The sequence below is a fragment of the Trachemys scripta genome, chromosome 14 (genome assembly GCF_013100865.1).
Source record: "Trachemys scripta elegans isolate TJP31775 chromosome 14, CAS_Tse_1.0, whole genome shotgun sequence".
Lineage (NCBI taxonomy): Eukaryota > Metazoa > Chordata > Testudines > Emydidae > Trachemys > Trachemys scripta.
Genome location: NC_048311.1, coordinates 10,660,637 through 10,680,989, shown reverse-complemented (window position 1 = coordinate 10,680,989; position 20,353 = coordinate 10,660,637). Strand labels below are relative to the sequence as shown.

Here is a 20,353-nt window from a genome sequence, read left to right as displayed (position 1 = left end):
GCAGCCATAGTGCTGCATTGCACCAGCCCCTTGCAGGCGATGGTATATTATGACTGGTACCCATCGTCGTCGTACTGGTATGGCTGTCAATCATGGCCACCTGGGCAGACATGCTACTGTTTCGATGATGACGGTTACCAGTCATAATATACTATTTTCTGCCAATTGCCCAATATTGTCTGCTAAGCACCCAGAAGAGGCCGAGGGCGATGCTGGGTGCTGGCGGACGTGGGGCTGGCAGACGTGGGGCTGCATTGCTACACAGCAGCAGCCCCTTGCCTTTTGGCAGATGATGGCATATTATGATTGGTACCCATCGTCGTCATACTGGTATGGCTGTCACTCATGCTGCAGCGTCGGCTGCCACCTTAAGATGTAAAAAATAGATTTGTTCTGTGTTCATTTGCTTCCCCTTCCTCCGTGAAATCAACGGCCTGCTAAGCCCAGGGTTTCCAGTTTAATCTTTGGGGGGACCATTCTGTGTGACAGTTGTTTGTGTTTCTCCCTGTTCCTGTACCTGTACGCCATGTCGTCACTCGGCCCTCCCTCCCTCCCTCCCTCCCGCCCTCCTTCTCCTGGTCCATCAGATACTACTTTCGCGCCTTTTTTCTGACCAGGCGCCATAGCTAGCACTGGGATCATGGAGCCCGCTCAGATCACCGCGGCAATTATGAGCACTATGAACACCACGCGCATTGTCCTGGAGTATATGCAGAGCCAGAACATGCCAAGGCGAAACCCGGACCAGGCGAGGAGGCGATTGCAGCGCAGCGACGAGAGTGATGAGGAAATTGACATGGACACAGCCCTCACACAAGGTACGGGCCCCAGCAATGTGGAAATCATGGTGTCACTGGGGCAGGTTGATACCGTGGAACGCCGATTCTGGGCCCGGGAAACAAGCACAGACTGGTGGGATCGCATCGTGCTGCAGGTATGGGACGATTCCCAGTGGCTGCGAAACTTTCGCATGCGTAAGGCCACTTTCATGGAACTTTGTGACTTGCTTTCCCCTGCCCTGAAACGCCAGGATACCAAGATGATAGCAGCCCTCACAGTTGAGAAGCGAGTGGCGATAGCCCTGTGGAAGCTTGCAACGCCAGACAGCTACCGGTCAGTCGGGAATCAATTTGGAGTGGGCAAATCTACTGTGGGGGCTGCTGTGATCCAATTTGCCAGGGCAATGAAAGACCTGGTGATAGCAAGGGTAGTGACTCTGGGCAACGTGCAGTCAATAGTGGATGGTTTTGCTGAAATGGGATTCCCAAACTGTGGCGGGGCCATAGACGGAACCCATATCCCTATCTTGTCACCGGAGCACCAAGCCACCGACTACGTAAACCGCAAGGGGTACTTTTCAATGCTGCTGCAAGCCCTGGTGGATCACAAGGGACGTTTCACCAACATCAACGTGGGATGGCCAGGAAAGGTACATGATGCTCGCGTCTTCAGGAACTCTGCTCTGTTTCGAAAGCTGGAGGAAGGGACTTTCTTCCCGGACCAGAAAGTGACCATTGGGGATGTTGAAATGCCTATCGTGATCCTTGGGGACCCAGCCTACCCCTTAATGCCATGGCTCATGAAGCCGTACACAGGCAGCCTGGACAGGAGTCAGGACCTGTTCAACTACAGGCTGAGCAAGTGCCGAATGGTGGTGGAATGTGCATTTGGACGTTTAAAAGCGCGCTGGCGCAGCTTACTGACTCGCTCAGACCTCAGCGAAAAGAATATCCCCATTGTTATTGCTGCTTGCTGTGCGCTCCACAATATCTGTGAGAGTAAGGGGGAGACCTTTATGGCGGGGTGGGAGGTTGAGGCAACTCGCCTGGCCGCTGATTACGCGCAGCCAGACACCAGGGCGGTTAGAGGAGCACAGCAGGGCGCGGTGCGTATCAGAGAAGCTTTGAAAACGAGTTTTGTGACTGGCCAGGCTACTGTGTGAAACTTCTGTTTGTTTCTCCTTGATGAACCCTCCAACCCCCCCCCCCACCCGGTTCACTCTACTTCCCTGTAAACCAACCACCCCACCCCACCCTCCCCTCCCCTCCCGCTTGCAGAGGCAATAAAGTCATTGTTTTTTCACATTCATGCATTCTTTATTAGTTCCTTACAGAGGTAGGGGGATAATTGCCAAGGTAGCCTGGGATGGGTGGGGGAGGAGGGATGGAAAAGGACACACTGCATTTTAAAACTTTAACTCTTATTGAAGGCCAGCCTTCTGATGCTTTGGCGATCATCTGGGGTGGAGTGACTGGGTGGACGGAGGCCCCCCCACCGTGTTCTTGGGCGTCTTGGTGAGGAGGCTATGGAACTTGGGGAGGAGGGCTGTTGGTTACACAGGGGCTGTAGCGGCGGTCTCTGCTCCTGCTGCCTTTCCTGCAACTCAACCATACGCTCGAGCATATCACTTTGATGCTCCAGCAGACGGAGCATTGCCTCTTGCCGTCTGTCTGCAAGCTGACGCCACCTATCGTCTTCAGCCCGCCACTTGCTCTGTTCTTCCCGCGATTCAGCCCGCCACCTCTCCTCTCGTTCATATTGGGCTTTTCTCATCTCCGACATTGACTGCCTCCACGCATTCTGCTGTGCTCTATCAGCATGGGAGGACATCTGCAGCTCCGTGAACATCTCGTCCCTCGTCTTACGTTTTCTCTTTCTAATGTTCACGAGCCTCTGCGAAGGAGAAACATTTGCAGCTGGTGGAGGAGAAGGGAGAGGTGGTTAAAAAAGACACATTTTAGGGAACAATGGGTACACTCTTTCATTACAAGGTCGCATATTTCGGCTTGCAGGCAGCCATCGTAGGCCACAGTGTTTTGGCTTTTTTAACCTTCTTAACATGCGGGAAAGGTTGCAAACAGCAGCGCATTTCCCATATCAAGGATGAATTGGGTTGTCCATTTAAAATGGGGTTTCAATGTAAAAGGAGGGGGCTGCGGTTTCCCGGTTAACATGCGGCACAAACACAAGTAAACCACCCCCCCCACACACACACACACGATTCTCTGGGATGATCACTTCACCCCTCCCCCCCACCGCGTGGTTAACAGCGGGGAACATTTCTGGTCAGAAGAGCAGGAACGGGCGCCTCTGAATGTCCCCCTTAATAAAATCACCCCATTTCAACCAGGAGAGCTTTCTGGAGATGTCCCTGGAGGATTTCCGCTCCATCCCCATACACGTTAACAGACTTGCTTGCTTTTTTTTGTAATGTTTACAAATATTTACAAAGTTACACTCACCAGAGGTCTCCTGTGTGCCCTGAGGGTCTTGGGTGAGTTCGGGGGTTACTGGTTCCAGGTCCAGGGTCACAAACATATCCTGGCTGTTGGGGAAACCGGTTTCTCCGCTTCCTTGCTGCTGTGAGCTACCTACAGTACCTCCATCGTCATCTTCCTCGTTCCCCGAACCGTCTTCCCTGTGTGTTTCTCCAGTGAGAGAGTCATAGCACACGGTTGGGGTAGTGGTGGCTGCACCCCCTAGGATCGCATGCAGCTCCGCGTAGTAGCGGCAAGTTTGCGGCTCTGCCCCGGACCTTCCGTTTGCTTCTCTGGCTTTGTGGTAGGCTTGCCGTAGCTCCTTAATTTTCACGCGGCACTGCTGTGTGTCCCTGTTATGGCCTCGGTCCTTCATGGCCTTGGAGATCTTTTCTAATACTTTTCCATTTCTTTTACTGCTACGGAGTTCAGCTATCACTGCTTCATCTCCCCATATGGCGAGCAGATCTCGTACCTCCCGTTCGGTCCATGCTGGAGCTCTTTTGCGATCCTGGGAGGACTCCATGACGGTTACCTGTGCTGATGAGCTCTGCGTGGTCACCTGTGCTCTCCACGCTGGGCAAACAGGAAATGAAATTCAAACCTTCGCGGGTCTTTTCCTGTCTACCTGGTCAGTGCATCTGAGTTGAGAGCGCTGTCCACAGCGGTCACAATGAAGCACTGTGGGATAGCTCCCGGAGGCCAATAACATCGAATTCCGTCCACACTACCCCAATTCCGACCCGCAAAGGCCGGTTTTATCGCTAATCCCCTCGTCGGAGGTGGTGTAAAGAAACCGGTTTAAAGGGCCCTTTAAGTCGAAAGAAAGGGCCTCGTTGTGTGGACGTGTCCAGGCTTAATTCGGTTTAACGCTGCTAAAGTCGACCTAAACCCGTAGTGTAGACCAGGCCTTAGAGACTAACAAATTTATTAGAGCATAAGCTTTCGTGGACTACAGCCCACTTCTTCGGATGCATATAGAATGGAACATATATTGAGGAGATATATAACATACAGAGAGGATGAACAGGTGGGAGTTGTCTTACCAACTCTGAGAGGCCAATTAAGTAAGAGAAAAAAAAAACTTTTGAAGTGATAATTAAGCTAGCCCAGTACAGACAGGTTGATAAGTAGTGTGAGAATACTTACAAGGGGAGATAGATTCAATGTTTGTAATGGCTCAGCCATTCCCAGTCCTTATTCAATCCTTTGTTGATTGTGTCTAGTTTGCATATCAATTCCAGCTCAGCAGACTCTCGTTGGAGTCTGTTTTTGAAGTTTTTCTGTTGTAATATAGCCACCTGCAGGTCTGTCACTGAATGACCAGACAGGTTAAAGTGTTCTCCCACTGGTTTTTGAGTATTATGATTCCTGATGTCAGATTTGTGTCCATTAATTCTTTTGCGTAGAGACTGTCTGGTTTGGCCAATGAATATGGCAGAGGGGCATTGCTGGCACATGATGGCATATATCACATATATATCTCCTCAATATATGTTCCATTCTATATGCATCCGAAGAAGTGGGCTGTAGTCCACGAAAGCTTATGCTCTAATAAATTTGTTAGTCTCTAAGGTGCCACAAGTACTCCTGTTCTTTTTGCGGATACAGACTAACACGGCTGCTACTCTGAAGCTCAGCAGTTTCTCTTTGAAGTCTGGTCCTGAAATTTTTTTGCTGCAGGATGGCTACCTTTAAATCTGCTATTGTGTATCCAGGGAGATGAAAGTGTTCTCCTTTCTGAGTTTCTGAAGCTGGGTTTTCTATTGAGTTTCAGGCTGTTCCCATTAGCTTTGATAGTTCCTCTTGTTCTGGGCTGGACAATGATTAGATGCTTGAGATAGCCCTTCCTCCCTGATTACTTCACTGCCCTGTTGCGAGGTAAAGCTGAAGTCACACTACAGTTATAATTTTCAATGTCTACATATATTCATAACCATAAGCTGTATACATATCTCATGACTATTAAATTATGTGCATTACAAAGCTTCATAAACGATCTTACTCGGTATAATCTTACAGTAAAACATAGTATGCGATCAGTTGGTTAACTCGGCATTGCCTTAATTGACACCACACTAGAGTAGGCTGCTAGAGAGGTGATGATCAAGTGGGGCTACACCACCTGTGGCTGCGGCAGAGAGCCTCAAAATATGAAACATCTCCTACAGTGCCAGCTGGTTGAACATGAATGCTCTTCCAGTGACCTGGCAGAGTGCAACGATCGGGCAATTGTCTCTGCATGGATGTGGTGGGAAGCAGTATGAGAACACATAAAAAAGAAGCTGGTTTTACTGCTTATTTTGGGAGGTTTAAACCAAACCTTCTGTTCTCCCCTTGGGGTGTATTGACTCTGAATGTCACAAAGACAATTCCCCAGTGTTCTGTGATCACTCACTCACTCTCACACAAATGATTTACAGCAACTACCCAAAAGTCACTCTCCCCACCCCCACCCCCACCCCCCGCCTGAAAATTTTGAAAAATATCTATGCGATGTTTACGGCAAACAAAGAAGTTAGATAAAAATTAAAATACTCTTGTTGGAAGGTCACAGTGTAACATGATTTTATTTCTTAGGAACCAGAAGATCTATTCAGGACAAGATCTCTTCAGGTGTGGTGGGTCTTTAACAACCATCAGTGACCGGAGTCCCAGGGGAGCCAACTGAGGTCACTCAATTAGAGTAAACTGGAAAGAACGGGTCAGACAATCCCCAAAGCTGGTGGATATTCCAATACTTAGATTTACCAAAACAGCACAAAACAGCTTCTATCATACCTCACTGGTTACCCAGAAGCCAACAATACAGTTCCCTTAAAGCAACCCAGCCAGACACCCAAGTCAAATATGATGAGGATTACTGAAAATCTTATTCATCGTATTAAAAAGTTCTACCAATCCCAAAGGATCGGACACATTACCTCCCAGGTTACACACTTATAGCCAATTCTTATTAACTAAACTAAAATGTATTAAAAAAGAAAAGAGAAAGAGTATTGGTTAAAAGATCAGTATACATATAGACATGAGTACAATTCTTGAGGTTCAGATTCATAGCAGAGCTGGTGAGCTTTGTAGTTGCAAAGAGTTCTTCAGAATTAGTTCATAGGTTATAGTCAAATGTGTATATTCAGGGTGGTCCAGTCAGGATTGGGATTTCGGCATGAAGCCTCAAGCAGATCTGAGATGACAGGATCAGGACCCAAGAGTCTTTTATACAGTTTTCTAGCAGCCACTTGACCATACAGTCCTGGGTGAACATTAGGCTTTTGGTGTAATCTTCTGTTTCCTAAACCTCACCGGTAATTAACTATATGGATTAACATAAGATATCTATTAAGCAGTTTATCACAAACTTTAAAGAGCCATAAAGACAATGACATTATTGCACCCAAGATTCACTGAAATGTTAATATTCCCTTTTGATCTGTGAATCAATAGCTATAGTGTCAGACAGGAACTGTCTGTTTACATGGCAAACATTTAACAAGCTATAATTAAACACATACAATTAGTATCACCTCAAATTCTCTAACAATACAGGTTTCATTTCAAAGTTCTAGTTTATCTACCATGGAGTGTCCCTAATTACCATTCACATATTCTTCTAACATGTCTCTAATGGTTGAATCTGGGTCAATTAGCCTGCAGGATGCTTAACCCTTTCTGGTCATGTGTCACACTTTGTATAAGATTCATTGCAATTATAGAACAGTGATAGCAATAATGATTTGCATGATTATATTTTAATTAGATATGTCACACCATCCTATGCAGAGACTGACACTCAGGCACTCTTCCCTACCTTCTTATCACAAGGAAAATAAGGTGAAAATACAGCAAAGATAATCCTAAAGACTCAGACATACCAGAGTTCATAATCTCTAACAGACTTCATAAACTGTACATAGACAGATTTCCCAAATTGTCACAACATCTAAAGTTACAAGTATGCTATCTTTTAAAGGACAAAGTTCAGGTTGAGTGTGTTTCAGCTGATTTGGGTGACAGTGAATGATTCTGGATTCTGTGAAGTGGGGAATTTAGCCATTCATTCCCAGGTGTTTTAAAGGTGCAGAAGTTTTTTAAACAAAGAGTAGCTGTGTGACACTGCACCCTATAGTCTTCACATCGATGTTATTATGATATGATTATGGCATAGTATTGATGTCTTTTATGCAAGATAGGTCATATGAGATATCATTGAAAAGGTTATGATTTACTGAATATGATTATCCTATTTGTATGCATGTATCATTTCTGTATCTGAAGTTAGGAATATTGACTATAAATCTGTATGACAAATGTGTTTACACCTGGGGAACGCCCATTAGTCAGAATGCACTCAGCCTAGATGGTTCACTGGGGAGGGTCATTAGAGAAACAATAGGCCTTAGAAGAAGTTTATCTCCCACCGGGGTGCCACCTGGAATTGGGGTACCACTGAACCCCCCTGACCCACCAGCCTGGGCTCCCTTTACATTGTACTTCAGTGACCAGCACACATACAGATAGGTACACACCCAGCTGCAGTATATACAGAGCTGTGATCAGCGCTGCATGGGGAGGCTACAGCTAAGACACTGCCCAACTACTCAAGTGCACATCCCCCCTCTGGAGTATAAACCCAAAATTATACCATCTTCTGCTGCACAGAGATCTATACAGCATAAGCTCATGAAGTTTGCCCCCACCCTCAATATGGAGAAAGATATGTAACTGCTTTCTGCCCCAAGTTATGTTTCCCACACACTGGTTTTAGACAAAGCAAAAATAAGTTTATTAACAACAAAATATAGATTTTAAGTGATTATAAGGGACAGTAAACAGATCAAAGCAGATTACCTAGCAAACAAACAAAACATGCAAACTAAGTTTAATATACTAAAGAGATTGGATATGAGTACCAAATCCTCACCCTAAATGATGATTCAAGCAGGCTGCAGTGATTCTTAAGGGGCCAACTGCACTTGCTTACAGCTTAAAAAGCCCAGGTGTTCCTTTCACAGGCTAAAAATCCCTTTAGCCTGGGTCCAGCACTTCCCTCAGTTCAGTCCTTGTTCCACAGGTGATTCCCAGAGTCTTTTTGGGGCAGGGAGTCAGTGAAGAACCAAGATGATGTCACTCCCCTGCCTTAAATAGCTTTTGCAGATGGCAGGAACCCTTTATCTCAAAGCTTGGCTCCCATGCCAGTCAGTGGAAAAACACTGGTATTCCAAGATGGAGTCCAGTACCAGGTGACCTGATTACATGTCTCTGTAGTGCCACAGCAACCATGAGTCAGAGGCTGTTTGTAGGATCCTCAGGTTGCTCTCCCCATCCCACAACCCCATCCTCCATCTTCCCAGTGGGAGATAAACTTCTTCTAAGGCCTATTGTTTCCTCTACTAGCCTTTCCCAGCCAGTCATCTAGACTTAGTGCATTCTACCTAATGGGCATTCCCCAGGTGTAAACACATTTGTCATACAGATATATAATCAATATTCCTAGCTTCAGATACAAAAATGATACATGCATACAAATAGAATAATCATATTCAGTAAATCATAATTTTTTCAATGATATCTTACATGACCTATCTTGCATATAATACATCAGAATTATGTCATAATCATATAATAATATCACTGTGATGAGTATGGGGTGCAGTGTCACAAGCTGAACTCCACTAAAACACTCTTGCAACAGTTGCTTTTTTCAAATAATAGTTTAGTGGGAGAGACACAAAATGTCTCCCAAAATACTCCCTAGAACAAAATCCTGCAAATACAGAACAAGATGATAGAGACAGAAATGTAGGTGTAACCCAGATCCTATCCATGTGGTGCTCTGTCCCCATCTAGCGGCTGGACCACATATAAAGGGGGATGAGGTTGCTGCGGTCTTGGGCCCTGTAGATCAGGTAATAGTGGCTCATGCTTGGAGATTCAGAGGCCCTAGATTCAATCCCTGCAGATGACAACACACCCAGGAGCATGGTGCAATATAGGCAAACTAGAAATCAGAGGCTTTCCCACCCATGGTACTGAGAATGTGGGTCAGGACAGAGTGGAAGCCAAGCCAGTGTTAGTGATAACTCAGTGACATTCACTCCTGTACAGAAGACTGGCCCAGGCACTGCTTAAGTCTCATATCAGGCTTTGGCCCATAGTCTCAAGCTGCTGTTCATAGAAATAATAGAATATCAGGGATGGAAGGGACCTCAGGAGGTCATCTACTCCAACCCCCTGTTCAAAGCAGGACCGCTCCCCTGACAGATTTTTGACCCAGATACCTAAATGACCCACTCAAGAATTGAACTCACAACCCTGGGTTTAGCAGACCAATACTCAAACCACTGAGCTATCCCTCCCCCAATGGTTAACTTGCTAAGAAACTGCTGACATCCCACTGGCCATGGCCTAGGTTTTTAGCGCTGACCAGCAGCACCAGGAATGTTTAACTGTTCTTGTGTCTAGTGGGCTTCTGCTGACACTGGCCACAATCAGGCAGCTGGGCCAAGTGGGAGTGCTGGTATTCTCTAAGGAAATAGACTATCTGGTGGGGAGAATCAGCCGGGCTTCTCTGTCGAGCCTCTCCTCGTTTCTTCCATCCTGTAGAGACTTCAGGGGCCATATCTTCTGGCATTGCTGCGATATTTTTCCAGCTGACTTCATATCTCTTCCACGAGGGCATTTCAGCCTTACATTTTTGTGGCTGTATCAGACAGAGAGGGAGCATTTGGGTTGCGTTTCTGTGTAATTGCCCCCTTAGCGAGGATAGATTCAAAGGCATCTATGTTGTGCCCCACTTGCCTTGAGACTGCTTCGACTGGCCTGTGAGCAGTTTTGCTCTTTCCATCATCTGAACACGAAAAGAGGCTTCCACGAGCTGAAGCTTTTCATCCCCCACCCCTACTGTTCTCTTTAATATGCTCTTGTTCAGCCTGAGTGAGAATAAGAGGCTGGAGAAACCAGTGTTTTGCATTGTCCTTAACATATTCTCAGGTGTGCAGCCTTCACAAAGCAATTCACTGACAAGCTTGTGCCATCCAAGGAAGCTAGGGAAAGGGAAACAGCAAAGGACCGATATTCCTGCACGCACTTCTCAGCCCTTGCTATCCCATGCAGTTGCAGGAGAGGTTCATTTTGATGAACCTGTCTGTTCTGCATGGACAAATATTGCACAGGCATTAGCCTCAATGTCTGTGGACACAGCCACCACTACACACACTTTTGCAGCATGCTGAGAGCTAGTGGACTGCTGCCCTCCACGGCAGAGGTGACTTCATGTCAGGGGTGCTGTATGTGTTTCATTCTGGGGTGAAGACTACTGACAAGTCCTGGGGTGTTGGGACCCCCTGGCCTGGTTGTGTTGGATGTTTCTGGACACATTGTGAGCAGTCACTGAAAGCCTTGCAGTGAAAGGAATGCAGAAGAGGCAATTTACTGACCCTTAATCCTGGCCATTAAACAGTCCCCCAGCCCAATGACACAAGAATTACATTGAATTCTGCTGTTAGGGCATGGTGTGCAATAAGACTAGATGCTCCCTTACATATCATCACAGAGGTGTCAATATTAACTTAAGGTCACCATGGCAGTATGCAAGCAGGCCAGTGTTCAAGGGCCAAAGACACTGCACAACTCTAAACAGGTGGTCATATTTCCCCAGGATTAGGGCAAAGGTAAGATCCAGAAGGTGCCACAGAAACTGCTTCCTTGGAATAATTGTGGGGTTGTTTCTTCAGGCTGTAACCTAGTTTTGGCAGGTTGTTCTACCTGCTCAGGGTCAGGTACTGTGGTGGTACCAATGAGTCAGACAGACATCTCAAGGCCAATGTACCTCCACTCCAAGCCTTATGTGGCTTAAAATCCAACAAAAAGGGAAGATGTGCTGAGTCCCTATTTATGTAACAGAGCATCTAAGACAGAAGAATGACAGGCAGACCAGTTCACTTTTCATGGAACAAACGGCACCGCACAGAGCTGAATGGTTTGTATGTCAGCCTCTGTTTCCCTGAGCTTCTCAGAGACTTTGGGATGAACCTCATATTTCTGCACTGATATCCAGTGCCCTTAGGAAACTAAACACCAAACAGAAAATACAGTGTCCCACAGGAGCACCCTACGCCCCTCAGAATGAGTTCGCAGCTGAATTTACAAAAAAAAAAAAAAAAAAAAAGTTTTTTTTGAAAAAATACAGAGAGAGCGACTCTGATTGAAACCAACATCCATGGGAGATTCATGGCCAGTCACTGACAAACAACAAAATCACTTTATAATATAATATAATATAATATAATATAAAAGTCAGGATGATACCGTTGAAAGGAAACATCTCGACCTTCGAAATGAAATGTTTTTATAAGGATGCTTCAATGTTTCTGAAACAAATTTTTTGTTATTTTTGTTTCACGCTAAATTTGGAAATTTCAGCTTTTTGTTCCAATTTGGGACAAAAGGAAATTTCTAAATGTCAGAATTTCCCACAGACTGGAAATTTTCTTTTCCAACCCTCTCGAATTCTCAGTAACCTGGTAATACTACAAATCACACAATATTGTGACATGGACTCAGTACATGGGGTTCATTGTGTGACATGTTACAATTGCGATATAGCACAAAGTCATTCATGTACGAACTGATATCCCCACTGTACCTGTATGGCTGTGTGTGCATACACATGATGTACACTGTGTCCATGTGTAATATATACATATTCACACAGTGCAAGTAGACCTTTGAGTTCCATGATTGATAGCACAGTGCTATGGCTGTCTCTGGCAATGGCTAAACCTCTGAAGGATAAGGTGAAAGGCCTGATGGGTCTCCATGTTTGTGCTGCTTCAGACATTATCCAGTGCACCAGGAGGCCTTGTTCCAGAGCGCTGTTCTCTGCACACCATCCCTACTCTCCCTCCTGTGCCAACACCCTCAGCTGCTCCTAACACTGTTTCCCTTTCTTTTCCCCTCCCAGCTGACAAAGAAGCTGATGAATATTACATGAAGAGGAGACATCTTCCTGATCTGGCAGCACGAGGGACCCTCCCTCTCAATGTCATCCAAATGTCTCAGAAACAGACCAACCACAGAGAACGGCCCCGCCGACCCATACGGGCTATGTCCCAGGACAGGGTGCTGTCCCCTGAGAGGGTCATGCCCGAGGAGTTCAGCATGTCCTATGAACGGATCCTCTCTGATGAACAGCTTTTGTCCGCAGAGCGCCTCCATTCCCAAGACCCCCTGCTCTCCCCGGAGCGCACAGGTTTCGCAGACCAGTCCATGTCACGCGCATTGTCACACACAGACGTCTTTGTTTCTACGCCTGTCTTGGATCGCTACAGGATGACAAAGATGCACTCCCATCCCAGTGCCTCAAATAACTTGTACAATACCTTATGTATGAACCAAACTTCCGCCAAGCGCCAAGCATTCGCCTCCCGACGGCACAACACAGTGGAACAACTGCATTATATCCCAGGACACCACCACCATTACCGCACAGCGAGCAAAACAGAGGTGACTGTTTGATATGACACGGTGCATTGTAGATAATCAGTAAGGACTGGTGTGACCCCAGCACCCCAAACTGCAGTGGCCTTACAGGCCAAGATAACCTCTAACTGAGTGTCTGAAAAAACTTTTCTGACAGTCACATCTGCATTGTTTTTAAAACCATTCTCATGTTGTTGACATAAGAAGAAAAAACGGGCAATTGGAGAGAATCCCCAACATGCGCCAGTTTCTGTCAAAGAAAGCCATAGCAGTTGGTGGCACCTTCCAAGGGCTTATCTGCTGTAACTCATTCGTTTTTATGAATTTAGGACTTTTAAACTTCAATTGCTCCAAGTCTCACAGAGCCCACAGTATGTTTGCAGCATCCTAGCCTGGCAGGGTGGGGCCCTGTCACTATCTCTCACACCAGCCCTTTTGGCCAGTACTGAATTTTTCAGTGACTACTTATATTGCTCTTGGCTGCTAATAGTCACAGTCAAGCATTAGCTGTTAGGATGTCCCCCAGGTAGCTGTTGTTCTTCCTAATTTAAAAATCAAAGCTTACTAGGGGACTGTCAGTTCTAGTGACACAATTAGCCTAGCTGATAAATGAAGTCTTGTTTATATTAAATATACTCATAAACCAGAAATATAATAGTGCCTAAAAATCGACTGCTCTCTCAGTGTAGGAAGTAGTGGGGTTGACATGTCAATAAGCACAATTATGCTGAAATGCTCGTTAGGCCCTTTCTGCACTCATCCTAATTTCTGCAGTCTGTAAATAGAAAACAGGGGTGGGATTTCATTGTTTCAGCTTCTTGCCAACATGATGCCAGAGGCACCAAAACTCACCCATCATTACATTGCTAAAAAGCACTTTGGGTGAAACACTGGCTCTGTTGAAATAGTAAAACTCCCATTGACTTCAGTGGAGCCACGATTTCACCATCCTATTAACATCTCATCCCAGTCCAATTCCTCAGCTCTGTTTCTGAGCCTAATTATTCCTCTCAGTGACAACTGAGGACTCACCATTTCAGAGGAATGGAAAACTCTCTGCTAAATCTGTTTGAACAGAGACAGACAGAAAAGTTTGTCTATTAACCCAAAACTAGATGGATATTTTCCAATCGTCATATGAGCAGACAGTTACATTTCATGTGCATAAATTATATATCCAACATAATTATACTAAATGGGCATGTTGTATATCTGATGTATAATACTAATTAGATACAGAGTATTTGTAAATTCTTTCAAAAATAGACTCATGGGTCCAAAAGTTGTGAGGTGTTTTGTATTTCAGTCTGTATTTACATTCTGTAGAAATAATTCAAACTAGGACATACCTCTGTGCACTGGGAAGAATCTCAGAGCTTTCAAAAGGCAGGTCAGCATCCCAGACCAAGTCTGTGGCCATGTTAATGACCCTTCAACAGTTGCTCAATATGTCACACATTCAGTTCCCATCACATGAGCACATGTTTTCCCAACTGGCAGAATGGAGCCCCCTGCCTGGATAAGATCATGAATGACTTCAGATTTTAAATACACGTCTTAATAATTGCTAATTTAACTGGCCCATCTCTCTGTCTCTCCCCCACATACTCAGTAACTGCCCCTCCCATCATATCCCATAAATGGCCCCTCCTCTCTTACCCTGTAACTAGCTGTCTTTGCCCCTCCCCCACACTCCCCTTAAATGGCCCCTCTCTGCCTCTCCCCCACAGACCCTGTTACTTTAACTAGCCCCACATACCCAGTAACTGCTGCTCCTCCTCATAACCCTCATACCCCATAAATGTCCCTTCCCCCTAGTATTCTGAGGCACTCTGGATCCCATGGTGCCAGGCTGGCAGTGGGAAGGTGTTCTCCTGGGGTAGGCTGTTAAAGGCAGACCCTAGTGAGGAACCTGTTCCCATTTGACACTCATCATGCTGCAGTGCTCAAGGGCCCCGTTCTGGGCTGTGCTTGACCCAGTCTCTAGGTCCCGGGGCTCAGTACGTTGGGAAGGGAATCAAGCTACGAGGAGTACAGGGCTTTGTTTGACAGAAACTGTGCTGGGATGGAACAAAAGAGGGTCACCCTGGTCTAGGTGCCTGTATTATGTTCCCTCAGGGCTAAAACCTCTCTGGGCCATGTGATCAGAATGAATCCTCTCCCTGCTTGTATAGCGTTCTGCCATGGCCCCCACAGGGGACAGAGGAACAGCCTCTCTGAGCAGCTCCTGGCTCCTTTCGCTCCACTGACGTTCCACTCCCACCTCCTCAGCCCAGTCCCAGCCCTTCAGATGTGGACGCTTCTCAGAAAGAAACCAAGCCCCTGAGCCTTCACCCAGATTCCCCATGTCTTGAGGGGTGGGGCTAATTCTGAACAGAATGGAGCTGTTTGCAGCTGCTGCCATCTTTGATAGGGAGACGCTGATCGCAGAGTCTGTGGAGCTCTGCGTTATGGACCAGGATGTAGGCGGTCTGGCCTAGTAGTCAGAGCAGGAGTCAGGACTAGTGGGTGGAGCAGGTATGCAGGTTGGGGAAATGAGACAAGAGTCAGCACCAGAGTCAATGGCTAGTTACCAGAGCCAGGGATTGAAGCTGAGAGTCAGAGCCAAGGTCAGATTCCAAATGCCAGAGCCAAGGGTCAAGCCAGTCAGAAGTCAGAGGCCAGGGAAGGAGCCAAGACTGTTAACTGATGATTGGAGGTGAGGCACAAGGGTAGGAACTGGAGGAGAGGCAAGGATCAAGCACAGAGCAGACCACGGTGGGAATTGGAGCAAAGGTGGCCATGAGGCAGGAGTGGAGCAGGAATAGGGTTGGGTGCAAGAGGCAGGCACAAGTAGGGGCCAATGCAGCCACAACAGGAAATCACCTTGCTGCTCAGACAAACTTCCTGTTCCTCCTCCTGCCTTAAATAGCATGGTTGGACCAATCAGTGGAGCTGGGCAATCCACCAATCAGGGTGCCCATGGTGGTGCCTTGGCTGAGGCTATATAGTCCTACTAGCTTCTTGGCCCACCAGGTTTTGGCAGACATTGGGTAGAAGCCAGGATACAGCAGCTGTCTGGGAAATCCCAGGACTTGGTTCAAGACCCAGGACACAACACTCTGATTCCCTTCTCACTCCAGTGTAAACCAAGAGCCATTCCACTGTGAACAGAGTGTGAGAAGAGATACAGGCCCGGTTTCCAGCAGTCTCGGGGGAAGAGCAGGGCTCAATTTGGGATGCTCAGGCACAGGGTTAGGACACTCATCTCTCTTCTTCTATGGCCACGCACAGCTCTCTGGGATGGCTCTTTTCCCACAAACTCCATTCTTTGCTTCCATTTTCAGTTCATGAGTTAAGGAGCTACTGGAGTAGGTGTAGCTACCAAACCTCTTTTCCTAAGTACTCTGCGCAGATGCTGTGTTGTGCTCCAGACCATTTGATTGCAGAGCTTCACCTGTCCTGTTTCACAAAGGTTGCAGGCCCTCTGCCAGCCTGTCCTACTTGGGCAATAATCTTCCAAAGAAATTCTGGCCCCTCTCTCCCTGTCTCTTTCACCCATGCAGCTGGGTGAAGCTGATGTATCCCACAGGAGCAATCAACAGACCCTTCAATGCACACCCTCTTCAGGGAAGCAGTCGCCATCAAAGCGAGGTTTGGCAGTTTCTCTTGAGAATGCTTCTTGCACTGGATGCTGCATCTCTCTTCTGGACACCGCTCTGTTGTGTAACTTGCCTTGTGTGGCATGATAGGCAGGTAACTGGCACAGCAATGATCAGCACAAGCCACTGTGTTTAATTGGATTGAGTTCCTCCTTGTTCCTCTTTCTGAGGGCTTGTCACTCAGAGGATGCATGGCCTGGGACTGGGAGTCATGATGATGCTGGAGGACTAGTCCCAGCTTTGCCAGTGACTGGCAGGGCGACCTCACTGTGCTTTGTTCAGCTCCCCTTTACCCAAAGGAGAATAATAATAATACTGGGGTGTGGTGGGGTTAATTCACTAATGTCTGTAAAGTGCATTGAGAGCTGCCGAGTACACCGCAGAAGAGCAAAGTATTATAATTAGTACTAGCATTGTTATTTGTTGGTTGGAAGATCATGTGCTACATTACTGTGTCTGGGCTGCCAAGAGTCCACATATGGTCACCCTATTCAGAGGGAGAGTGTGCTGGTTGGGGCAGCTTCACAGAATAACCCACTGGTTTACTTCTCTCCTTCCTGTAACCTGTCCATTGTCTCTCTAGCCAGCTGCAGTCCCCATGGCAGTTCTCACACATCCTTCAACTTCCTTACTTCATCCTGCCCAGGTCTGAGCCACCTTATGACCCTCTCCTCAGGAGAAAAGCACCGTGTAGTCCAGATTCCTCAGTACAGTACATCTGGCTTACACTGACTCTTCGGGGAGTGGGATAGCTCAGTGGTTTGAGCATTAGCCTGCTAAAGTCAGAGTTGTGAGTTCAATCCTTGAGGGGGCCATTTAGGGAACTGAGGTAAAAAACTGTCTAGGGATTGGTCCTGCTTTGAGCAGGGGCTTAGACTAGATGATCTCCTGAGGTCCCTTCCGATTCTATGATCTTCTGTCCTAGCTGTGGGTGGCCATAAGCAGAGTGCCAAGTTCCCAAAATACATGGGGGGAGGAGAGAAGGGGAAGGTCCAGCACCATATGTCCCAGGTTTATAGCATTGTCCTACAAGCTGGTATTGACTTTGCATGCCCCAGGCAGTGTTATACAACAGTGGGTTCATTGAGGAACCCCAGAATTCAGACTGACCCAGTAGCAATCTTATCTCCTGAGATCTACAGACACAGTCTTTGAAATATGGAAACTATTTTTAAAGGAACCACATATCACATAAAAACTTCATCCCAGCTGATGGAAATGTTATCAGATATGTTTTAAAGGCATCAAATTGTGTTTTAATGAAAAATGAAAATATTTTCCAATGTTTTGATGCTCCTTTTTTAAATGACACTCTGATTCAGGGATGTGGAGAAGCGTGAGGTGGGAAATGGTTACCGAGATACAAGATGTCCTTTCCTTGCCCAGAGTTAATTTCTACTTTCTGCTCTGCATTCCTGACCACATGCAATGACAGGCCCATGAAGCTAGGCTTCGCAGCTGCAGATATATGGTATTATATCAAAACAATCCACATCCGAAATGTGCAACATGATGGGATTTGGGCGCTGACTCTATACAAGCAGAATCATCCCAGGGAAAAGGGGGAGAGTTCCCAGCAGTTGGGAAAAGTTCTTCATAACAAAAAAAGCTTCATGAAACAGGGTAACATTTAACTGTAATGGAAGTATATGTTCTAATTTGTGACTGATTAGCCATTTTCAGTTTATGTAGCAGAGGACTAGCTCGTTTTAGCTTTAGTTTCAGATTTATTCTATAGAGTTGGAAGGAGGAACTACACTGAAAGCTGGTTAATATATGTAGATTTCATGTGCTGGGGAGGTAAAACTATGGGAAAGTTTTGAAAAGTTGGATTAAATATTTTCATTAAAAAAGTGTTGTTAGCAATAATTGTGTCCAGCTGTTTCTTAGAAAATAGCCACTTGTATGTTCACAAGCTGATTATAAAGATGTAATTAGCAGGCTGTCTTTAGCTGGCTTAGGCTTACAACTGAGATATGCTTGTTAGTTCTAAGTCTGACTGGCTAAAAAAATAAAAATCTACATTTGACCCGCTGAAAGCCCGTAGGCTAGAATGGAGATGGGATTATTCTGTTCCAATATATTTATGTAAATCTGAAAGTGATCTACTATCTCAATAGTTAGAGAAATGACATTTTGTGTCTCTTTTGTGCTCTTCATTATGCGTGAAAATTCTCACTGTCGGTGCCATTCACGACAGCAGTGAAATGTGAGAGCCATGACATTCTGAAGTTCTGCCCATGTGCTTTGTAATAGCTTCTTACAATCTTCATTCCGTAAATCAGTTAGAAATTTTGTAGCGAGAATTTCTTGGCTCCAAGAAAGACATTTCTTACTGTAATATTTTTAGTTTGGGGGACAATATTTCCTAAGAAGGGGTAGGTGGACATTTTTGTGCTTTAGCCCAATTTATGGATTCCGTGTTTATTATTCAGTAGTCCTGATGAGAAAGTACATTTGTATCTGTAACTTTGCACAGACTCTTGGTTAACCATTAAATAAGCTTCAAGATGAGCAGTATTTGACTGTTTCTCTGTATTATTCTTGTTGTTATACTTACCAGTAAAAGCACATTCTATATGTACTGTAAACAAAAATATTATCAGTTTAGTAAAATTTAGAGTCTTAAGGATTTTTCCACTTTTGTCAGTAACAAATATTTATGGATTCCAAAATAAAGCAATTTAAACATATCAGTTGTTTCCTTTTTTATATCTATTGGGGGGAAATCAAAGGCCATTCTGTTGACAGCTTTTGCAACCTTTGTAAGCAGAGTTTGAAAGGTGCATATCTCTATTTCCGTCAGTGTGCTTAAATAGCAACTATTAAAATGAATACTATGAGGTCTGGAGAGTCTTTATTTTTTATGTATTATTTATTGCTTTTCATCATTATGCTAGGAAATAGAAAAGAGGTATGAAATCATGCCATTTGCTGTAGAAGTTCTGTCCTAGATAACAGTAAATCATTTACCATTTTTAAGACTATTTTTTAAATTTGTCCTATTTAATTTAGTATTAGAAAAGAGTGCTCTACTTTGCATTCAGAGTTTTACCTCTGCCCATTCATCACAACACTCTAGTACAGGGGTGGCCAACCTGTGGCTCCAGAGTCACATGCGGCTCTTCAGAGGTTAATATGCGGCTCTTTGCATAGGTGCCAACTCCAGGACTAGAGCAACAGGCACCAATTTTCCAACGTGCTACAGGGTGCTTACTGCTCAACCCCCTGCTCTGCCCCAGGCCCCGCTCCACTCCTTCCCCCAAGGCCCCCGCCCCTTCCCCCTGAGTCTGCCGTGCCCTTGCTCTTCCTCCTCCCCCGCCCCCAAGCTTCCTGAACACCACAAAACAGATGATCGCAGCGGACGGGAGGCGCAGGGATGGAGGGTTAGGTGCTGATCAGCAGTGCTGCTGGTGAGTGGGAGACACTGGGGAGCTGACGGGGGGCTGCTGACGTGTTACTCAGCTCTTTGCCAATGCACATTGGTAAATTCTGGCTCCTTCTCAGGCTCGGGTTGGCCATCCCTGCTCTAGTACACTGCAAGTGAACTGTGTGACAAACCTCCGAGCCGGTATTGGTGGGTCCCGTGCTTCCAGGTAGATTCATGGCCTCAGAAGCTTGCTAAGGCTCTCAATGTGACCTCCCTTTCTCAGTGTAGTGGCAATGGTCACAGCCTATCGAGCAACTTTCATCACAGGCCAGTATGGGAGGTGGAAAGGGGGAATACCCCACAGTCTCTGTTGCTCCCTTGAGCTAGTAGGTGCAATTCGGCCTCCTGCCTGGACCAAGGCCTGCTTCCCCTCTCAAGAGGATCTCTGTAGAGCAGGGGGGCGGGGGGAGACACCCTGGCACCCTCTACTCCAGGTTTCAGCCCAGGGACCCTAATGGTAGCAACTGTTGGTGGTTTCCCCTTCGCCACTGGAGCTGCTTTGATTCCTTGGGCCACTTCCCCATGGTCCCCTTTTCCTAGCTTCA

General features: G+C 46.1%; 1 protein-coding gene across 1 annotated transcript in view; it reads left to right on the top strand.

The window, feature by feature from the left end:
• The window catches only part of SHISA6 (shisa family member 6), a 389,490-nt gene extending 375,501 nt beyond the window's left edge, over positions 1-13,989 (top strand). The window contains exon 7 of the mRNA XM_034790260.1: positions 12,220-13,989. Within this exon, the coding sequence (XP_034646151.1) occupies positions 12,220-12,773 (554 nt within the window). The 3' untranslated portion in view covers positions 12,774-13,989. The remainder of the gene's footprint in view (positions 1-12,219) is intronic.
• The last annotated feature ends 6,364 nt before the right edge of the window (positions 13,990-20,353 follow it).